At 35.6% G+C, this 23,373-nt stretch overlaps 3 protein-coding genes and 1 pseudogene across 4 annotated transcripts; 2 read left to right on the forward strand and 2 right to left on the reverse strand.

Moving 5' to 3' along the window:
- Positions 1–3,013: 3,013 nt before the first annotated feature.
- LOC140836898 (protein TIC 20-v, chloroplastic) lies at positions 3,014–3,935 on the reverse strand. The gene has a single exon (XM_073202774.1). The coding sequence runs from the start codon at positions 3,837–3,839 to the stop codon at positions 3,189–3,191; it is 651 nt and encodes a 216-aa protein (XP_073058875.1). The 5' UTR covers positions 3,840–3,935; the 3' UTR covers positions 3,014–3,188.
- A 2,227-nt stretch (positions 3,936–6,162) lies between these two features.
- LOC140837449 (putative pectate lyase 21) lies at positions 6,163–8,401 on the forward strand. Its single transcript, XM_073203611.1, has 4 exons — positions 6,163–6,389; positions 6,480–6,612; positions 6,701–6,808; positions 8,213–8,401. Exons 1-4 carry the CDS (start codon positions 6,163–6,165, stop codon positions 8,399–8,401), a joined length of 657 nt encoding a protein of 218 aa, XP_073059712.1.
- Positions 8,402–10,242: 1,841 nt separating this feature from the next.
- Positions 10,243–11,597, forward strand: LOC140836899 (nuclear transcription factor Y subunit B-3-like). Of its 2 annotated transcripts, none has more exons than XM_073202775.1 (2): positions 10,243–10,378; positions 10,509–11,597. In XM_073202775.1, exon 2 carries the CDS (start codon positions 10,826–10,828, stop codon positions 11,396–11,398), a length of 573 nt encoding a protein of 190 aa, XP_073058876.1. In that variant the 5' UTR covers positions 10,243–10,378; positions 10,509–10,825; the 3' UTR covers positions 11,399–11,597. The 2 variants fall into 2 exon arrangements, with proteins under 2 accessions (XP_073058876.1, XP_073058877.1); XM_073202776.1 differs by having other exon boundaries at positions 10,292–10,356.
- Positions 11,598–13,529: 1,932 nt separating this feature from the next.
- On the reverse strand, positions 13,530–21,602 carry LOC140836900 (DEK domain-containing chromatin-associated protein 2-like; annotated as a pseudogene).
- Between the last annotated feature and the right edge of the window lie 1,771 nt (positions 21,603–23,373).

Genomic DNA, 23,373 nt, shown 5'->3' on the forward strand with positions numbered 1-23,373 from the left:
TTCAGAAATCCAATTCGATCAGTATGTTAATTAAAAGATACAAAGAACTCAAAATTCTGATACCATGTACATTTTAAATAAGTATGATATTTTTTCAGGAAGCATTTTTTTTTACTACATATAAAATGCGAAAGTAGAAAAATTGAGAGAAAGGGAATATCTTGTTCGGTTTCCTTTCCTTGTTTCTTGCAAAATTTGTATAATGTCTTTTTACCTTTCCTTGGATTATTTGGCATGATAACATTGTTGGAAATATGGGCTCACATAGTTTATAAATCTTACATACATTTATCTAATAAAAATTTAATAATATGATCTAATTAATTATGAGTTTTCAAAATATTAAAATAAATTGATATAGTTTACTTTATATGTAGAAATCTAACTCAATTAAGTCTTTTGTGATGAGCCGAATACTGCTTAGTTTAGATCATTCTCAGGCACAAATAAGGTTGTCGATTCTCTTATTTTGGAAGATCTATAACTCCAACGTTCGATTAATAAATGGAATCAAGTATATGACTGTTGGTTGTTTACTTTCGTTTAATTCGACTTGAATTTCTCGTCTGTAGTGATATTTGTTTTGAATCACATGCTATAAATTTTGGATCTTATATATCATTCAAATTGTTTTAATAAGTGTGAAAACTAGAAGGGTTTTTGCTGGTAAACATTAGTAAACTCTACTTTTAGATGAATATCGCAAATAATTTTAAATTTTTGGCAGGATTTGGTTACAACATATTAGCAGCATGGTAACTTGTTGGGTAATGAGATCCGTTTTTGTGCTAGTCTAAGTTGCAAAAAGTTGTTTGGTTCACTAGACAAAAAAGCTAGTTGGCATTCATTTTACATCTCTTAACCTAACTGCTATGTGTTCAAGTAGAAATGCAAATGAACCAAGTCGAGCCGATCAGTATTATGTTCGAGCTTGGATCGTTTAAAATATAAAAAAGCTCGAGTTCAATTCGAGTTTTCATCATGAGGTTCGAGTTCGGCTCGTTTGAAATTATTAAGTTCGGGAATAACTTGAGCTCGGTTCATTAAAAGCTCGTTTATCATATTTTACGAGCTTGACTTGAGCTCGGCTCGTTAATAGAGCTTGTTTTCAAGCTCGTCAAGAACATGATTGAGGTCGAGTTTGAGCTTGATTCGAGCTCGGCTCGTTTAAGGTATATATAGGCTTGAGCTCAGTTCGAGTTTTTATCATAAGGCTCGAGCTCAGCTTATTTTGAAATTTAATATGCTCGTGAATAACTCAAGCTCGGTTCATTAATAACACATTTATCATGTTTAATGAGTCTGGCTCGAGCTCAACTCATTAAGTAGTCTCGTTTTCGAGCTCGTGAAACATTCTTAATCAAACGGCCGACTAAATATGAGAATTTAATGGGAGTAGACTTCTCATTTAAGTCTTTCAATCCCTTTATCTTTCACTCAAATATCGATGTGAGCCAATACAAATAGTCTTCCAATGCTTGAGTTCCCAACAAACTATCTGAGCTCGAGCCACATAAACGAGCAGAATATCTTTAAGCTTAGACTCAGCTTAATAAGCTTAACTAACGAGCTTTTATCGAGCCGAACTCCGTATAGTTCGCGAGCGGCTTAGTTCATTTACATCCCTAATGATCCCCGCAAGTTAAATTCAGAAATGCAGTTGTGCTAAGTGATATAAATCCATCTATCTTTCAACAAAGTCTTGTGTTCAAACCATTAAATTTGTATTAGTACAAATATTTTTATTTTTCAACTCAACAAATGAGCCATATAAATGGGCATGTTCACGAATATGTAGACGAATCAAACTCGAACCAGATATATTAGCCGAAATCGAGCTTGAGTTTGCGAACCCTAATGAATGTGTTCATGAGCCACCTAAACGAGCTTGAGATCGTGAGCCTATTAACGAACATATTCGCGAGCTCACGAACCGCATGTTCTTAAACTCGAGCCGAGCCCGATAAAATTGTCAAGCTCCAAATCGACCTCAAACTCAAATCGAAAAGATTAACGAACGAACTCGAATGAGATTTTTCTAGAGTCGAGCTCCGAATAGCACGCGAACGATTTGGTTCGTTCACATCCCTATGTTCAAGTCATGTGGAGAGGATTCGAGATACCAAATATCATCATACTTCAACAGAAAGGTCAGTTCAGAATCGAAAACAGTGTGTCAATCCATTGGGTTAATCTCCGAACAAACCCGATCTTTATGTAAAACCATGTCATTCTGCGTTCACAAATAATTTCTTTATGTGTTCTTTGTTAATCATACACTTATAGCATAGCATACATAGGAGGCCAGAAGGGGTCACTATATAACAAGATGTGCGGAAAAAAAATGATCTGCCTATGCTGAATTCCAGATGAAAAGGAACAAGTAGGGCTTCAAACTATCAGATTGCATCGATATTGTAATCACCTCTCCAAAAAATCATGTCATTTGAATATAAAAAATTTACACCCCTAAGGCCCAAGTGTGAGTAATCCTGCAATGTGTCTTGTATAACATGCCATCTCTGCCCAGACCCTTGTCTTGGAACTTAACAGTTGAGAATTTTAGTGAATTTTCAATTGTCCAATGCATGCAAGTTTTGATGCCGAATTCTCGAAGTCCATTTGAATATTCAACTCCAAATGAAAGTAACTTAGCAACTTCTTCCTGGACTTTCTACTAATCGAACTGCTCTAGTGACTAAATTGCTCGATTGCTACAATACATTAAACCAACTTGTTTAACAAGGAGTCCACCACCTAATTAAAAGACAGCCATAGGAGGGACTGCTTATTTCAAGATGTTGAAGGTTATCAATATATATTTTTCTAAAATTTCAGCACATGGTGTATCATATAGCCAAATGAAGTAGAATTTTTTTGGCAGCCGTCACACACAAGGAAAAAAAAACTTGCAACACCTCAACAACCTCAAAAGCATTCTAATGTAGAAGTTAGAAATCAATAATCGATCCCTTTTACCAACCACCATGTAAATCATTACTGACTTGTCTAAGATACAGAAGTAGGCATTCATAAATCAATAATTGCCACAAAAATTTCATACCTCGACCAGTTACAACAACTTATCAAGGAAAACTTGAACAACAAAACTAGATCAGCATACCAACTGAATTCAAATTTATCAACTTAACACATGATACATAGCTAAAGATTTCCATATCAAGGCTTCACATAACTTGCCTATCAGCAGCCTCAGCAACAAGAGGCAATCTCGGAAGTTGGCCCAGCAAACAGGAAGAAGATCCATAAATCAAACAAACTAACAGAAACAAGAACACAGTACTATCCAAGCTCATAACAATATCCAATCCCGCACCATCTCTAGGGTTGAAACTTCTCTCCAAAAGGTCAGGGAATATCAAGAGCACATCAAGAACTATAGCCTGCATAGTATTAAATCTCACGTACTTGCTGAAATTGGGATTCCTCACAACAACAAAGTAAAGGGTCAAGAAAACCAGAAACCCGTTAAAAGGAAAGCTCTTGAAGATCTTGATAGCGGGAACTAAGGGCTGGATGATGGTTTGAAAGGGAGAGAACTGCGTGATGACATATTTTCCATACTGAATTCCATCAAAGAAAGGGTAGAAGTAGGTGATAGCTGAGATTAAACGGTCAGGCGCGTCAGCTGAGTTGCTATCCTTGGATTGGGATGTGATGATGAATTTTCTGGTAGTTCTATGTTTCCTCAAGGGCGGAGCCCGGAAGTTGAGTGGCGAGAATCGGAGGTTCGGATTTGATGAAGCCAATGTGTGACGGGGTCGCTTCACAAATGTAGCTGCAGGGGTGGAGAAGAGTTTGGTCATGCTCACGGCCATGGCTGAACGAGACTGAAATGGGGGTGGTGAATTGTGTGTCCAATCTCATGCCTCACAGCTACCAAATAATTTCTATCCTAGGCCCACAGGACAAAAAATGGCCAAGGTCCAACTTTTCTTAAATTCCTCACCAAAATTAGGGATCTAATCGAGCTTAGTCGAGCTGAAATATTGAATAGTTGAGTTGAGTCGAGGGGTTCATGAGATTATTCGAATTTTTATCGAGCCTAAACAAGCTTAATAAATAAAAATTATAAATTTAAATATTTATTAATTCATTAGAAACTAAACTATAAATTTAGAGAAAAATATTAAATTTATTCATATATATTTAATAGATTTTTCTTTGTTTTCATAAGTAAAGTGTAAAATCTATAAATTCAATATCAAAAATATTGTTTTTAATATAAGCACTAACGAACATGTTCACGAACTAATAAGCCGAATATTATGAAGCTTGAGTTTGATTCATTATCTTAACGAGCTTTTATTGAATCGAGGTTCGAATAGCTTCCGAACGACTTGATTCGTTTACATCCCCAACTAAAATACATATTTTGTTGTTAATTTAATCGAATCACCTCTTATATTCTCGAACATTTTACAAAGAATAATATCCTAATATGTTTTTGGAAATTAGAGATCATATATTGATACTATGATCTTAGATGTCCTTTACTATAGCTATTCACACAAGTGTTCTTCAGGCGCGGGAGTAGGTCTTCTGGGATGCAGAACTTTTATGTAAAGCTGTCGTCGTAAATTGTCCCTGAGTGAAGAAAGTGGTTGTTTAGGTGGGAGCTCGTATGGAACAACAATGGAAGTTTTCATATCACAATGCAAACCACGTGGGATGATGAAGAATGACATGAAGATGAGGAAAAGCTTGATAGAAATGTAGAAGATTTGGTTATTTTTCGTGTGCATGGAAATTTCAAAAATTACAAAAGCTATTTGATACCTCCATTAGAATCCGGGTCAACATTAACCTGGTTGTTACTTGGATAGCCGAGATTATGACTCATGTGCATGATAGGTTTCTTAAAGACCCGGGCAAGTCTTCTCTTCCCGGGCATTTTGGCTTTACCCGAGCTCTCTGCCAAACAACCCGGACCCTCATGGAGCCATCCGAGCGCTTCTCACTTTCTCGGGTCTGAGTTCCGGGTACACTACCACTTGGGCAACCTCGAGAACCGCAGTACCTCGAGAAATGAACCATACTCGAGTGTGATTGATACAGACAATCCAATCTGTCAGAGCAACTTGGACTTGGAGTGTTCGAGAAGTCATCAGAAGCTAGTTTGGTAAACCGACTTAGTAGATAGCACGTAAGTCGAGGTAACCAGCCATTCCTCTACTATAAATAGCAGGTATTAATGTCATTTAATGATCCTGAAATCTTTGAACTCTGAGCATTATACATATTTTCTCTCGAATATTGTTTGTGTTCATCTTCAACCTGCTGACTTTAGCATCGGAGTGGCCACGTCGGATACCCCTCCGGCGCCCATTCACAAGTTATTTTCTTGTTTGCAGGTGTTAATATAAGCCATTATTTTCACTCAAATTCTCAAACATTATAAATTATTGATAGCTGATCCGGTGGAGCACCCAATCCGGCTCACCCATTTCACCAGGATCGCATCACTATTCAAAGACACTATTCTCAGAACTGGCATATCCGATGATGGCTTATAGCCAGGGGCGGATTTAGTGTAGGGCGAACGGGGGCCACGGCCCCCCCAAAAAAATTTAAAAAAAAATTTTAGCGACGGTTGTGACGGAAACCGTCGCAAAATGCGCGACGGTTTTATCAACAACCGTCGCTATATGGCGGCCACGGCCTCCCCAAATATTTTAAAAAAAAATTTTAGCGACGGTTATATAGAAACTGTCGCGGTTTAGCGACGGTTTTACAAAAACCGTCGCAAATTCCGCGACAGTTTATTGTAACCGTCGCCATATTGCGACGGTTTTAGAGAAAACAGTCACAAAAGTGGCCCCCCAATGCCAAAATCCTAGATCCGCCCCTGCTTATAGCTCATGACCTTGTCCCACGCTTGAAGAAGAACGTTTAGGATACGATATAGATTCGAGATTCAATTATAACACTCACTCGGCTTAAAAAATAATAATAATAACTGATATATCCACTTGGGACACTTTTAGTTCATCCAATGCTCGGATGCAAATGAACAGATCACAAATTAGAGCGAATATACAGACCAAAACTATTCATCTTCTCGATACAATAATATAGAGTACAAGAAAGTGGCTCTCCCGAGCTTCCTCGGCCAAAAATTATCTTCTGTATAATATACCCATGAAGCAGGACATACGGATTGATCATTGTACCTTAGCTAAGTGTAAAGATGGACTCGTTGATGTGGTTAATGGATCGACGGCCATCACAGTCTCAAATAATCACATGTTACAGCATAATGAAGTTATGCTCATGGGACGTAGGGACGATTTCGACGAACACAAGAATATGCAAGTTACTATTGCTTATAGTTACTTTGGAGAAGGCCTTGTTCAAAGAATTCCCAGGTAAATTATAAGTTTCCATAAATTGATGATTAATAATTTACAAGCTTAATTTGATTCACCAGTGGAAGTTTTTGACTACTGAAGATGCAGGCACAGATACTTTCATATAGTAAACAACATATACACCGGTTGGGGGATGTATGGTATCGGAGGAAGCGCGAATCCAACGATAAACAGTCAAGGAAACGTGTTCATTGCATTGGATGACAGTTCTAAGAAAGAGGCATATACATGTGTTTGGCTAAAAAACTGGGCTGCGTTCTGCATTAGTTGTATGTTCTGTAGTTATAGGAATTGTTAACATGATTCAGATCACAAAACGGGGAACAAAAGAGGGAGATACGGAGTGGAAAGAGTGGAACTGGAGATCGGATGGGGATTTGCTCCTGAATGGAGCTCGGTTTACGGGCTCAGGGAAGGTAGATGCAGGCAGCAGGAAGCTACATCAAAGCATCAAGCATGGTTGCAAAACCTGCTTTAACTCTTACAAGTATTGTACAGTCTGCTGGAGTTCTCAATTGCAAGATTTGCCAACTATGTTGGACTTCCTGAAAATTAATAAGTTAGATTAACATTCAATATATTTCTGGACATGAGTTCTCTAAATTCCTGCAAGATTTATGAACAAGAGAGGTAAACAGCAAATGCTATTAAATTCAAGATGGACTTGTACTAGGAATTATAGAGGAAGGATAAGACAGAACGAGTGAGGAAGTTTGCTCGGGGAACTCCCAAGAATTTCATACAGTCGAAGACGTTAGTGAGTGGTCCATACACATGATAAAAACGAGTATGAGTTTTGATATCAAGTTAAAGATCGTGAACTTAGCACAACTCCACTTTAAAAGTTAGTTCAACGAAGTACTGAGACCTCTAGACCAAGTGGGAGCTATTTTAGTTGAAACAGAAACTGAAATAAACATGAGTTTAAAGGAGGGGAACATGATTGAGCCTGAGCCACAGAACAATGAGAAGCCCCTGTCCCGCAGCACCTCTAGCTCGTCTAAGTTCGATTTGCTAGCGAGACCTCTTGGTTCAAACATTTTGGTTACAAACTACCTAAATCTTCTATGTGAACATATGAACTTTATATATTACTAAAATTTTGGTATACCAAATTTTTGGTACGATATCGACATATTATTTATTATATCAAAGTTTTCGATATTATATGTGGTACTAGCGAAATTTTTGGTATATTGTATAGAACCAGTTTTTGTGCTAGTAATTTATTATTAGACGTGATGAAAAAAAATAATTTTAGTGTATACTATTTATTTGGTTCCGTATAATAATTATACTGTTTTACTATAATATTTTAATAAAAATATGGTAAATTAGTATAATCTTTATCTATAATAATAACACTGAAAAAAGTATGGTGAACTAGATCGAAGAATCAATTGACTTGCTATGTAATACTTTAGTTTGTTAATTGGCATTTCTACTTACATTATTAAATAATATTTTAAAAAATTCATAAATCATGCTTGACGAATAACAAATTTAAGCATATATAATTTGAAAACAAAAAAAAAAATTGATTTCAATCCGATCTGATGCAAAATACATTGAAATTCGATCGACAATATAGTCAAATCTGGTTCAATCTGTTTGTTATTACCCGGTTTTTGATTGATTTATATATCAAATTCTATAAATCCAGAACAGATTTAAGCCGGTATGTTATTAGATTGGTTCGGTTTCATTCTTTGATAATCCGAAATCGACCATGTTAAATTATATATTTGATGAGAGTGTTAGTCTTGATATCATCCGTCCATGCCGTAACTGTGTTGCCACTATGTTTGTTCTTTCATCAGCTAGAAATTGGAGTTGCTTGTGAGAATGAATATGAAGGAAAATGGAGGAACTGTATAGAAAGACATGGAAATAGTGACTTCTTTGATAGTGCAATGGTCAACCATGGTGGGGGGCAATCTTTCCGTCGCGTCGGGGTGAAGATTTTTGGGAGAATACCAAACATGACAAGATTTTGGTGGAGAATATAGTACTTTGAAAAAATAATAAGCGATTGTCTCACGTATCTTTATCTGTGATCTAGACTAAGATTTGAAAAATCAATTTCACATGAGAAGTTTAATAATGAAAGGCAAAAATTTGTGTGAGACGGTCTCACGGGTCGAATTTGTGAGACGTATCTTTTATTTGGGACATCCATGAAAAAATATAATTTTTTATGCGTAGAGTATTACTTTTTATTGTGAATATGGGTAGGGTTGACCCGTCTCACATATTAGTATCCGTGAGACGGTCTCACATGAGACCAACTCATAATGGAAAAGGAAACAGCTAAGTTGCAACTTTCCTTATAGGAAAAAGTGTTTTTTGTTTGATTAGAGCACATTATATGCTCTGTAGTTGCTTATAGAGTAAGGATACTAAATCCATTCACTTCTACAAAAGTGTATCCTATTAGTTTGGTTCCATAAACTTTTTTTTCAAAGTAATTTCATAAGTTTGTGTTATAATCTACTGCTCATCAATGGTGATTTGGTTGAAATTATAGTTTTTAATGATATGATCGAATCTAGTTGATGATAACGATAAAATTTCAATATTATAAACCACACAACAGCTTAGAGTGATCCGAGCCGTTCCCTTCCCGTGCAGGCACTGTCCGCAGTGGCAGGGTGAAATAATCCTGGCTAAGGCCCATGCAAACGCGACTCCATGGTGAACAACAATATTAAGTATCATGCATAATTTATTTTTATGAAATTTGTTAAGTCAATTTACTATGTGAATATATTATAAGTCTTTAAACAGTATTTTAAACTTTGATTTCTAATAAATGTGGGATATGGGATTCACAACCCGACCTGTGTCCATCATGGTCCACAATTTAATACATGTTCTCGACCCGAGACCCATTTTTTGTACTCATATCCGTCCTAAACAAGCCTGATCTAGGTTAGACTCAGAATTCATTGACAATCTTTCTCAAAAGCGATATAAGAAAATAATAAAGAGCACGTCTTTTGTGAGATGATATCACGAATCTTTATCTGTGAGACGGGTCAATCCTAACGATATTCATAATAAAAAATAATACTTTTAGCATAAGAAGTAATACTTTTTCATGGATGATCCAAATAAAAAATCTATCTCACATAAATTTTTGACAATAACAAGAATAATAAAATTTAAAAAAAATGATATGTCAATTAATCCATTCAATTCAAAATAATTATATACTATGTCAGTTACATCAATTTTAGTACCTCACCTTTATATGTGGGTGAAATGTTTTCTTATATATATATATATATATATATATATATATATATATATATATATATATATATATATATATTGGATGTGATGAAATATAGAAAAATTGCACATTAAATAGATGAGTGACACATCATCAGTGTTCACATAAATGTGCACGGTAAGTGTGCAGCATATCAAAACTGATATATATATATATATATAATTCCAATAATACAATTTAACCACTCAACTTCATACCTCGTATTAAATTTGTCATAATATATTTTATCATCATTAAATTTTAAACATTTATAAATTTCATTTTAATCTTTTAAAAAACTATTATCTTCTCATTTTTGTAATTAAATATATTTTAATTTTCACACGTGGTATTGTTATTTTTTGTAATATCACATGTTAAAATTAAAATAAAGTTAATTAATTTTTATATAATAAATTATTTATAGAGGGCCATTTACGGTGGACCACGTGCCAGATGCCAAACCGACGGATAAGATCCTTCCACTGAGAAACAATCGTATGGTTAATAAACTTTTCCAGAGATCAGCTTGGAACGGTCCAGAAGCGTCCACGTGTACCTTTCGATAGCGTTATTATATCGAATGATCCAACGGACCGCACATTCTCCTCTCTTCTCCTTCTCCCTCTCCCTCTCCCTCTCCGGTCGCTGTACCATATCTCCGCTGCCGGAATACACGTTCGCCGCCGAGTACGATTATGTTTTCTTCTATGTAAAAGTTCTCTTCTTCTGGATTTTCTAATTTCTTGTTCTTTTTTATTTTCGATCCTTAATTTTGTTAATATACTTGTCAAAACCTTGATTTTGCTGATGATTTTCGATTTTTATTGCGAGGTTTGAAGTTTCGTGCTATCGATAACTTGGGTTTCGCTACTCTTTTCCCGATAATTTGAGTTTCGCTTCTCTTTTCCCCGAAATTTCATTCTTCTGCAGCTCAGTGGGAAACCGGAGTAGATTCACGTTTTTCATCCGATTTTTTCTTTGTTTTTTCCTCGAATTTCTTTTCATATTCTCTGGTTCCAGCTCAAAATTGTAGTCCAACTTTTTACTTTGAATTTCCGTTGAAAACTTCCACATCCACTTCAGCACTTCTCCTTCTCAATCTCCGAGTATCTCTCCCTGATAACACTCAAATCTTGGGTTTATTTTTTGACTGGAAATGGCAGATTCGGACAATGAATCGGGGGGGCACAGGGATCACAGCGAAATCTCCCAAAAAGAGCAAGACAGGTTCCTCCCGATCGCAAACGTCAGCAGAATCATGAAAAAAGCCTTGCCCGCGAATGCCAAAATATCCAAAGACGCAAAAGAAACAGTGCAAGAATGCGTCTCTGAATTCATCAGCTTCATCACCGGTGAGGCGTCCGACAAGTGTCAGCGAGAGAAGAGAAAGACGATCAACGGCGACGATTTGCTGTGGGCGATGACCACTCTAGGATTCGAGGAATACGTCGAGCCACTTAAGATTTACTTGCAGAGGTTCAGGGATACAGAAGGGGAGAAAAGCGCCATGGCCGGAAGAGGGGAGAAGGAGGGCAGCGGCGGAAATGGTGGTGAAGTGAATATAGGGAATACTACCGGCGGATATGAAGGAATGTATGGTATGAATATAATGGGTCACCAAGGAGGACCCGTCTACGGGTACGGACAGATGGCTGGTGGATCCGGGAAGGTCGGATCGGGCTATCATATTGGAGCCGGGTCGGGTGGCTCCGGCGGGCGAGCAAGGTAGCTTGACTCCTGTTACCTATTTGATTGGTGGTGATAATCCTTGGTCATGTGTAATTAATATATATTTATAGGCAATAAATATTATGTATATGTGTGGTTTGCTACGGTAAAATGACTTTAGTTTGTTACGATTATTTTTTTTTTTGTTTCCAAATGTGATTATTAATGGTTTTCAAAACCTTGGTTTTGGTTGATTGATACTTGTTAAGCTATTTTACGTATTTTTTATTACAAAGAGATAATAATATGATAATTATGAAATTATGACAGGGTTCACCTCCCTTGATTGGGTTGTCATATCCCAGTTCAAGTTTCAAATTTGTGTGTCTTGGTGGAGTAGGTCAGGTAAACAATAAACCAACAAGTAGGCGTTCGATTCCTCTTATCAAAATATTATAAGATGAGTTGGTTTACTTTGAATAACGTGATATGCATGTTATTTTACATCGAATGAATGATAACGGTAGATTTCCATGTCATTTTTTTTTTCAAATTTGTATATTAAAATAATTCGTTCTGAATTCAACATGGTTGATGAGGTATCATGCTTAACATAATACCTCAATCGTGTATTAGATCAACTGTTAAGATAATATGTAGCCAACTCAACCGTTAAACACACAAGTACATGAACATTCCCCGGATGGTTAGAGGTAGTAGATTTTAGGTATTCAATTTGGCTAAACAACTCAAATTATATCAGCTGAAATGACTCGTAACCATAGGTACTAAATGAAGGAGACTTGCATTCTGTAATCCAAATCTTGGTTGTGTAATGTCATCTTCAATTTATTAATGGAGGGCCCATTCGGTATCAAATAATTCAATCTTGATTTGTGACAAGAAGCCACTTTAGCACTCTATGTTGTTAGTTTCACGGTTGATCGAGTCTGAAGTCTTCTATACGAGCTCTGTTAATATTACATATCAGTAATCGGATCCCTTTTGGGTTGATGCCCATTACGTTCATATCATCACTCTTTTGGGCAAATCCTTTCAATACTGAATTTTAAATCTCGGCTAGTTATTTCAGGAATCATTACGGTGAGTTGAATTGAAATGAACACGAAGTCATTTCAGTTTCAAATCTTTATTTCAAATGTTGAACTACTCGAGTGTAATTTTCTTGAGTTACGACATGTATATATGTCGTGAGCAGTGTTCTAAAAAACCTGCTTAAGCCTGAAGCTCGACAAAAACGACCCGTTTCGGAGAAAAACGGTTAAAGTAGTTTGATCGAATTAAGCGTAATTAAGTGTTTAACTAAGATGCTTAAAGACAATTAATCGCATCTATTTGTTTTTAATTTTTTTTTTATTTTGAAGGTATGTCTTTTTATTTTAAAATAATAAATTAGGTTTATAATTTCGATGTTTATTTTTAAATTTTAATTATGATTTAGGTTGTCTGATAATGATTTGACAAATATTTAGCATTTTTTAATGTGGTTGCAAAAACAAATAAAGATTGTAATTTTGAAATTTTTATGCTTTTATAAATATGAGAATTAATGCATCAGACTTAAATTTATCACATTTATGTATTATTTTATCTATCTATTGGTTTGAGATAATTACAATTACACTAAAAATAAAAAATGTTTTTTCACGCTTAAGCATGTACTAATCTCGCTTAAGCTTGAAAAGCTTAGAGCTCGATATCCACGCTTCGGGATACTTCACGCTTTTTAGAACCTTGCTCGTGAGTATTGAGGTTAGGTGAGCATTGTTCCATGGCGCACCCTCTAAATTAATTATAAAAGTCACTAATTCTGGGTTCACTCTGTTTACCAATGGAAATAAAAAGTTAGGACAAGCGACCAACGGCATATAAAAAACACACAAATATCAAAAAAATATCAAGTCGACAGGTAAATCAGGCAATAATGTAGGAGAAACGGCATGCAACTCGTGGATTAGGTGATGGGGGCCGTGCAAGTATCAAATCTAGCATACACAAAAACACCACTACCAATGCACATCTCTCAAAAGTAAGAACAAACTCGAAAGTACATGAGCCCTACAGGTTCCTGGTTTTTGTCGACCACATCGAATACTGTGGGACATGCATGGCACCTTCATGGAATAGCAAATCAAGGAATATAATGAATGATGAAAAAGAAAGATCTTGTAAATTAATTTTTGCTTGTAAACATGCTGGACAAATTTATTGGAAACAATCCAAAGTTAGCCAGTAGGTTGAAATCACTTGAAACTTACAATAAATTACAGCTAGCCTAACTTGAGAAAATGAAGATAAGTTGCACTATTAGTAGCAACAAATAAGTTACAAGGAAGAAATGAACAGGGGCCATACATCTGTCTTTAAGTTGCTTCTTCGAGCACAGATTTAGGCTTTAACCCCTTGGCTGGAAGGCTTTTTTTTATCCTTGTCAATTTCATGTTTGTCTTCTGCATCACCAGCATCAACTAGTTTTGTAAGCTCAGCTGAAGAATGGTCTTTATTGATGATTTCCTTGATGTCATATCCATATTGAATCACTTAGCTGAAATGTCAGTATGATGAAGAAAAATGACATGGAATTGAATCGTCGCGCTGGATGGAGAGATTTTAACAAACTTACATACAGCACAAACATTCATTATCAACTAAATATTTACCGGCGGTTTTAATATCACAAGATTGTGATGCAGTGTGATTTTCTGATATTTTTTTTGTCCAATGATGGAATGCAAGATCTGTCGACTAAAGGTGAATCTAAAATATGTCATCATTTCTGTATTCCATGACAAATTTGATATGGACATCAATTCGCGCATACTCCCCCTCAGCTTTATATATTCTTTTTAGGATTTGATTATTATTGTTTCATAGCTTAAAGCTTGTCATTTCCATTTCTAGGGCTTAAATTATTGAATGTGTTCATCAGTTTAAATTTTATAAATATAATTATTTGTTTGGTTTTTAGAGTTTAAAATGCTAGTCATTTATAGTTGTTAGGATTCAAATAATTCAAGTTTATATAGTTGCCTTGCAGTATTCAAATGTTTGTTTGATAGGTTATAGATCAATTTTTTTATGAATATTTTTCATGTTATATCACTTCGACACGAGTTTCTAGTCTAGATCTTAAAAGTTGTGATGATACAGGTGTTTAATTTAACGTTTTCTTTCACTTTAAGCTATGGAAATTGTTCTCTGCATTGAGAATTTAATTGTCTTGTTCGAATTAGTTAATTGCAATTTAATTATTGAATTTGTTATTTAGTTTTTCATAGGATTTTAAGTTTTTCCAGCTACAATTACTTTTAGTGGCATATCAAGAAAACGATCGAGCCTGGATCCACATATCACGTATGCTATATAAGAAAATGGAGACCTTTCTCGATGAAATTGAGTAATATGGACTGTGCAGTTAAGTGCTGGTCATTTTGTTTAACAATTAACGATGGAGATGCCATCATTAGTGATGGAAAATCCGTCATTAACTGTAATGATGGACATCATGTTCCATCATCACAATTTTACAACGAGCAAGATGACACATTTAACGAAAATTCCATCGTTAATAGCTGTTATTTTTTGTAGTAATAAAAAAAAAGAGAAGTGCATATGATTAGGAAAACAATTCGGGAGGGCTTACCAAGTATCTTCAGGATGTCATTTAAGGTAGCCTGCAGGGAGAAGTATGTAACTTTTCATTTATGAAACAAGAGAATTACAAAGTAAGAGTAAGGAATAACCTAAAGCACATAAAAATACAAATATAAAACATTGATCTCTCTTTTCACATCCACTCAGTCCTACGGAAATAGACGTTCATTTGGATGACAGAAAAAATCAAAAAATTGAAAAATGAGCTTCAGTAATTTCCTATGAATACTCTTCAGTCATCAGATACCTAATAACACAACGTGTGAACGAAAAGACAAAATTATTGACTCCAAAGGTTTAGAGAGACCTTCAACCATGACGCAAACTATGATAAAGTTCCAAAAGCCAATGCCTCATTCGAGAAGCAAACGGATAAATGAACATGCAAGTAAATCGTCCTCAACTATCTTCCTCATTTACCCCCATGACCTTAAGCAAAGAGGAATCCAGAGACAAACCTTATTGAAGTCGACCTCAGTAAGGATCTCACAAATCGCATATCTGATATCGTCATCTTTGATATTGGATTTCTCCTCAGCAGGCTTATCCACTTTCACCTTAAGAACCTTCTTGCCTGCATTAGTACTGAACAAAATGTTGATACCCAAAGATTCTCAAGGGTCGCATATTGGTTGGAAAGTGGGGCACTTACATAACGAGTTCAACTACAACCAGATGGTCATAATTGAGATTTTTATTCTCAGCAGACAATTGATTGAAGATGGAAAAACTACAATTCTCACCGATGCTCTCCTGTGACGCAGATTTCTTTGGATTTGATATCTTCTTGTCTGATTCATCTTTCTTCTTCCCTGAAGACTTCTTTGCACTCTTGTGGTTATAGGTATTAGAGTGACTTCGAGGAGATTTTGCCAGTGTTTTTCTGGATGGAGAGCTGTCCTTCTTAAGATAGTTACTTCCTGGTTTTTAGCATTTTGAGCAGATCTTTTTTGCACAGATGACTTAGCCCATGCTGGCTTCTTCTTTCCCTTGTCTTTATCGGATCCCTTTTCCAAGTCACTTTCTTTCTTCTCAGTTTCAGTTTGTTCAGACGTCTAAACATCTGATCTTTCGGCAACACTATCAATACCTTCCTCCTCAGGTGCTTCCTCCTCTTCTTCTGATTCAAGGTGGGAGCTTTTTGCCTCTCTTTCCTTTTTAGATGCCCGCTCAATTTTCTTTTGATTCTGAGAATGTCAGACAGATTTGCCCAGGATTTCAAGTTTGAAGTTTTGCACATCAACTTCTACAATGCTCATTACTTTAATTTCTTTTGAAAGTGGCATTTGTATGTTTCACACATCAACTGTCTAAAACCCCAAATTCATACTTGAATAAAAAACAGCGTATCAAGAACTTATGAACCGTTAAATCATTAATCCTCACAACCATTTATTTAAGAAACAAAACCTTGCACAAGAACTACAATGACAACAGAAAGGTACCTTAGCTGAGCCTTTTGCTGGTGTATCAATATCAGAGGCTGATTTTCTGGTCCTTCTCTTTTTTCCTTTACTTGACTGGTCAATGATAAGGATATTCATGTGAATAAGATAGAACAAATCAACCAACTATGTTGCAGCAAGATTTTCTAAACTAGTAACTTAAGTACAGAACCTGCTCTTTTTCAGCAAGCAATCCAGTAGAGGTTGCATAAGGGGCCTCCAAAAATTTGATTAAATTTGAAATTATATCCTCCTGAAATTAAAAAATCTAAGAGCTTATGTTTGGGCAAGCAAAAAAGGAACAATGCTACAGCACATTTGATACTCGTACTTAGCAGAATGTTAAGCTGAGCATAATCATAAGTAAAGCACGAGGCTTATTTATAATTCCAAACAAAACAATAAATAAAAATGTGCACTAAGAGTCATTTTTTTCAGTTAAAGGCATGGACAATAGCATTCCATATGCCAATTATGAACCATTAATCCTAACAAGATTGTGGGGATAGATCAACAAACCTTTTTTGTATTCAAAATTGGTAAATCTAGGACGTCACATAACTCCAACAGTTTCTCTTTGACAAACTTTTCAAGTTTTTCTCTTAATTTTGTCAGTTGCTTTTCCTGAGGCAATGTTGAATTTGGATATGTGAAAGTTTATCATGCCTAAGGAACTCAATGGAAACATCATATCGAGTTTTGTCATTACCTCATTACCATGCCAAACAAATCCAGAGAATCTTGATATGTTGTTCTTGACTTGAGCAGTCTGAAGATGTCAGACGAGTATAAACACAACAGAAATCCGATGTTATCAACAAAATCAATCTACTTCGGCCAACACAACATGCCAACATTTTTATCCGCAAGATAACATGTGTAGTACAGCTTATATTGCTTTCACCAAAATAATTTAGTACAAATCGCACGATTTGGTAAAAGACAAGGCCCTCAATGAATTGCTGATGACAACAATTTAACAGATATGCTGCCAAGACGTATAGAATAAACCAAAGTTTCTAGATGAAACAAATTCCATTCTAGCATCAAAGCACAAGAGGTCACAACAGTTTAGTAACGCAATGCATTACGGAAAGTAAAGGTCAGCAACATGATTACATGCTGTAGTTTTCAAAAACATTATTATCACTAACCCCCAATCCCAAGAATAAGAACTCAAGGTTTACCTTTCCTCTCCTTCCAAAAAGAATAGTATGCAGTAGTTTGAATGTATCTTCATTTTTCTTTCTGGACAACTTGTGTGCAACTGAAAAAATGTTTAGCAATAAAATTAAATTCTTTGATACGTTTAGGTAGTTAGGCATATAAAAAAAGTAGAAATAATAAAAATTGTAGCATCAAAACTACAAGGTCTACATCCACCGCTCGAGCAAAGATCTTACATAGAAATTACAAGAACCTAGCTGTACTGTGATCAGGAAAGCAAATTTAACACTCAAATACATGCTAAAAGGAGCTAAAACTCACCGACGAGAATCCTAGAACAAGCTAATGTTAGAAATACGTTAGCTACTTGAAGAAATTTTTTTCAATTTCGTGATTTTGGAAACAGATTCTAAGAAATTGGCTTGAATCTGAACCCACCTTTCACCAATGATACATGTGGGGTACGTCTCATGAAGATGGAAATGCAATGATCAAACTATGTCACTATTAGATAAATTTAGTATATTATTTTCTCAAAACCAATTTTGGTTGATGAGAAACTAATAAATAAAGTTAATTAAGAGCCCATTGGGAACGTGAAAGTGAACTGCCACTTGTGCCATCGGGAAAATATTAATAATCTTGTACGAATAGTTGTTCAAGGTAATAAGGAACAATTCAATCAATCAAGCTACAAAAACCGCCAATTCGACGAGCTAGGAATATGGTGCTTAAAACCATCTGAATCCATGTCCTTGCCCGGCATAGCCGCACATCCGCATGTTGCAAAGGTTGCATGGCTTGCTTTGCCTGTACACATCGTTAAGAGAAACTGGAAGCCTTTCTCTAATATAGAAAAAACCATGACGGCTTGTAATCACTCGATGACATGGCATACTGTACACTCAGCATCACCTCAGATGACACCACGGGATTGACCATTGACAAGGAGATGGATTGGCAAAGACATGTATTGGTGCATTAAAACCTTTGGATCACGATCACACGGGCTATATTAAAGGGGTGCATGATAAGGTCATAAACGTTCACGAATTGATATAATTTGAACAATGTGTTCACGATCGAATGATTTAGATTAATCTAGATTGAAGGGGTGCATCACAATTCACAAGCATGAGAACCTTCACAAAGGGATCAATCTGCACCGCTCCACGTTGAAGGGTCACACCATAAGTTCATGCACCATTGCGGATGGATGCAATCTGGACTGCTAGACTACAATCAAACGAATTGAATTGAATAGGGTTCAAAAAGTTGCATATATCAGAGAAAATGTATAACATTTCTAGAAAACTATAAATAGGACCCCATATTTCTGAAAATTCATTTAATTGCCTATAGTAGCGTATTTAAAACATCTATACATTTAAATTTTGAAGTTCTTGTTCTTTGTAGTGCAGTGCTATAACTATGAGAAGTAAATAGTTTTATACTGGGAGATGATTGATATTCTATAAAGACAAAGTGTGAAACTCTTGTCTCGACTTTAAAAATATATTTACTGCCATTTCCAAATTGCTTACATCACTATTTCCAACATACATCTCATATAATTAGATCAACAATCTAATTTCTCACTTGAAAGTGGGAAAGCAACAGCTGAAATGGGTGAAAAAGGGTAAATTTTTTTACCAAGGTGGCAAAGCTCAACAATATATCAAATGATTCACTTGAATTCAGCTATTTGTGTAAAATTAAATCTTTTGCTCAAGTTCTATATTGTTAGTTACTCGTTTATGTATTAATATCATAGATAACTAAGCCCACATAATGTCATTCTGTACCATCGTACAAATGTCCACTAGGAAAATAGATCACCAGCAGATAAGAAGTCACGAATGCAAGAGTCTAGATGTGTATGAAGAATTCAGGACATGATTAACTTAAGATAGATAATCAGATGCTAGAGCATTAGCATGTGTTGATCGGATTCCATACAAGACTTGATTCATAATTTGATGGCTACCTAATCAAGTAACAAAAAATTGAAACAAGAAAAAATAAAATGATGGTAAAGCAAAAGAATTCAACTCGAAGTCGTAGTATTGTATTTACCCAGAATGGCGATAAAAAAAATCCATGAATCACATGGAAAGAAAAACAATTAAGTACTGTAATTATGCATCACGTATTGTTACCATACTCAAGATAAAATGAACTTTTGGTTTCAAAAATAATAAATTGATAAAATGAACTTTTTGGGATCAGTGATACTCATATTTTCGCTTAAATATTCACACGAGTCCCTAAATTTTGTATATAAGACAGTTTGAATGTATGGATTGAAAGTATTATCATAATCAATTAATCATCGGGATTGTATAGTTTTCCCCTTTAATATTCTCAATTGTATTGTGTAATTAGACTTGATTTTGTAAATTTTAGATATGCAATGACACATGACCCGTAGTGAAGCAAACCAGCATCACAATATTGCAGTCCATTGGACCTCATGAGACAAAGATAATTTGGTGTGCTTGCTTGCATGACACATAATTGACGAAATTAATGAAAAAATAATACCCTTTGGAATGTCTTTCAGTGCAGTTCCACGACCCTGAAACCAAAAATATACATGCCACAAGGTAAATGTCCATCTACACCATTCCAAGCCACTTAATTTCAACCTTGCAGACACTATAACTGCAGTGGCATAGAGATCGAAATGAACAAAGTTAACACTTAAAGTTTAATACCTTTTCGACACGGAACTCCTTGGCAGAGTCCTTATCAATGGATGCAACCAACCTTTCCACAGATTTCCGTTCCCGCACAGGATGCTCAATCATGGGAGTTGCAGGTGTTTTCATCTCCTCCTTTTCCTCAACCATGGATTTAGGCTCTTTTATCTTTTTGTCAGTTGGGGATTTAGATTGTTTCTCTGTATGCTCTTCAGGTTTCTTTTTCTTGCTTTTTTCTTGTTTTCCAGCACTGATTTTACTTCTTGGCCGCTTCTTCCAGATTTTCCCTTCTTTAGGTTCTTCTGGATTTTTTTCCACCCCTTTCATTACATCGTCCTCCTCGTGAACCTTATCCTCATTCTCCCTCTGGGTAATGTCCTCAGTGTCATCCGCCTTCTCTTGGCTTTTGTCATCCTCTTCAGCTTCCTCAGGAATGGTGTCTTGATTTTCTTGTCCTTTTGCTCCCTTAGTTCCTTCTTGTTCGCTTTCCTTGGCTTCCTTTTCTTCGAATTTCTCGCTTTTATTGACTTCTTCTTCCTTGACCACATACAATTCCTGAGCTTCAACATTCCCATCCCGACCTTTATCCTCTTCTATTTGTTTTACTCCACCACATTGCTCTCCCCTTTTCACTGCCATATCCTTGGTCATTTCCGCCACATTGCCCTCCCTTCTGCCTTTCCATTTGTCACTGATTCCGACTCCTCAGACAAGACAACTTTCCTCACCCATAACACCCTAAAATAAACTGCAACGTAATGTTGTTGTACAACAGAGTCAATTGAACTAGAAATCGCAGTTCTTTGTCATCTTTCCCAAATACGTTAAACGTGACATCCCGGAGAAACATACATTCCGCTATGGAACGAAATCCACGCAGAGTCCACACCGAAGTCATTAGCTCACCAAACCAGGAAAAGCAATCCCATAAAAAGCAGCAAGACGCAACCAGACACCAAAATTGCATAGGAAAACGCAAAACCACAAACAAAATTCAGCACTCATACGTCCAAATCACCACAAAAGAAGAATAACACCATGAGTAGTACGATTCCACAATTACAATTATACAATTGGAAATTAAGCGTTGAAACGAAGACGAGAAGGTGAAACTTACATAGGTTTTCGAAGCTAAAACTCAAAGGTACGTAGCTCCTCTCGATTGCGAAGTGATTTTCACAATTTCTGGAGCATCAGCAGCTCAGTGAGAGTGGCGATCACAACTGTTTCAGTGAGTGGCTCACTGCACGGACTTCAAGCTCAGAGTAAAATCAAGTGTAATGCCATGTGGAATTTTAAACGGTCACTAGACTCTCAACGGCTGAGATCGGTCTTGATTGATCGTATGGACGGTAAAATTTTATGCTCTCTGTTAACTTATCCATTTACCGTTGACCCGTCGGAAAGTACGTTATCTAATGGGCCTTGGAGTTTACCTGGAACAGCAGGACGTTGACTAAACTAATTACAATCAAAATTGATTAATATTATAAATAATTGTTTTATTTATAATATATCATTTATTTTTATATATTTATAGAATTTAAATCTATTCTACCGAAATTCAATATGGTACAAGATATATATAGCCTATAGGTACTATATATGAGTATTATATCATTCGAGGAAAAAATATTTATTTATTTTTTAAAAAAATCAAGAAAACAAAGAAACAAATAATTGCAGTATAGTTATAGAAACCTTTGACAAAATTGTCAATGGTAATTAGTTCAAAGGTCACATCCCAATTCGAGCAATCATTTAGAATTGTCAAACGCAAAAATTTGTATGAGACGGTCTTACGGATCGAATTTGTGAGATGGATCTCTTATTTGGATCATCCATAAAAAAGTATATTTTTTATGCTAAATGTATTACTTTTTATTGTGAATATGAGTATGGTTGACCCGTCTCACACATTAGTATCCGTGAGACGGTCTCACATGAGACTCACTCATTGTCAAAAATGAAAGAGTAAGACTGAAAATTTATAATATAGAAAACTAAAAACATACAAGATCAAAAATACAAGCTTCCAAATCGTATTCTTTCCCCGATAGAAGGACATATTTCCTTTGCATGTGTTTATTCCAATTTAAACCCATTCTCCGTACCTACCGTTCGAATGGATGGAAAACATAACTTTTGACCCCTACAACCTAGGAATATCCTAGGATCCTATAGATTAGTCCCCTCAATTATTTTTAAAAGCTTGTTGTTCATGTCGGTTCTCCTAAACTAATGATTTAACTCTATCAAATTACCAGTCCATATTGGGTAAACCATGCATTTACCAAGCTCTTGTATAAATAATCCATGCATATATTTGTACTATTTTTCATTCTCCATGCGCATGTATATATAGATTTACAACTAAACTATTGGCGACATATATATGACATCGATCGATCAGCATAAAAGCATGGCGAAGACGTCGTTAATGGCGTATACCGTGGCTTTTCTTGTTGTTTCCTCGTTTCTTTCAGAATTTACAGAGGGTAAGAAGTTCATCAACTATGCTGATCTATTGGCCAATCGAATCCCGACCGGAGTATCGCCCCCGGTAGCTGCAAACAAATACACAACTCGGTGCGTGAACAAAGAAGAATGCGATGAATATGCAAAGTTGCACCTCGTCCGGAAGCTGTTGTCTTCGAAAAACATTCCCAAGGTTTCTTCTCATGGTGTTCAAAGTTCTATTGGCCCTAAGAATTGAGCCACAATAATTTTATTTAATATATCCCTATATTTCGAACTCTTAGAAAAAAAAACAAATTTTACAGATATATAAAAATCATGTTTCCTATGTTTGGTTTCTGGTCATACTTTTTATGAGATATTGATACGAACAATGCTTATTTTTCAGATGATTTACGTTATAACCGTCTCACCTCGAACATTAAAATTAATAAAAAAAATTGTTTATAAACCAAGAAGTTTGTACCCCAAACAAACAAGCATTTTGGAATGATACACTTCTTGGGGCTTAGAAACTAAAAAAGATTATTATCGGATTAAAGTTGATTGTGTAAATAAAACAAGAAATA

Source organism: Primulina eburnea, chromosome 7 (assembly GCF_022965805.1).
Source record: "Primulina eburnea isolate SZY01 chromosome 7, ASM2296580v1, whole genome shotgun sequence".
Classification (NCBI taxonomy): domain Eukaryota; kingdom Viridiplantae; phylum Streptophyta; class Magnoliopsida; order Lamiales; family Gesneriaceae; genus Primulina; species Primulina eburnea.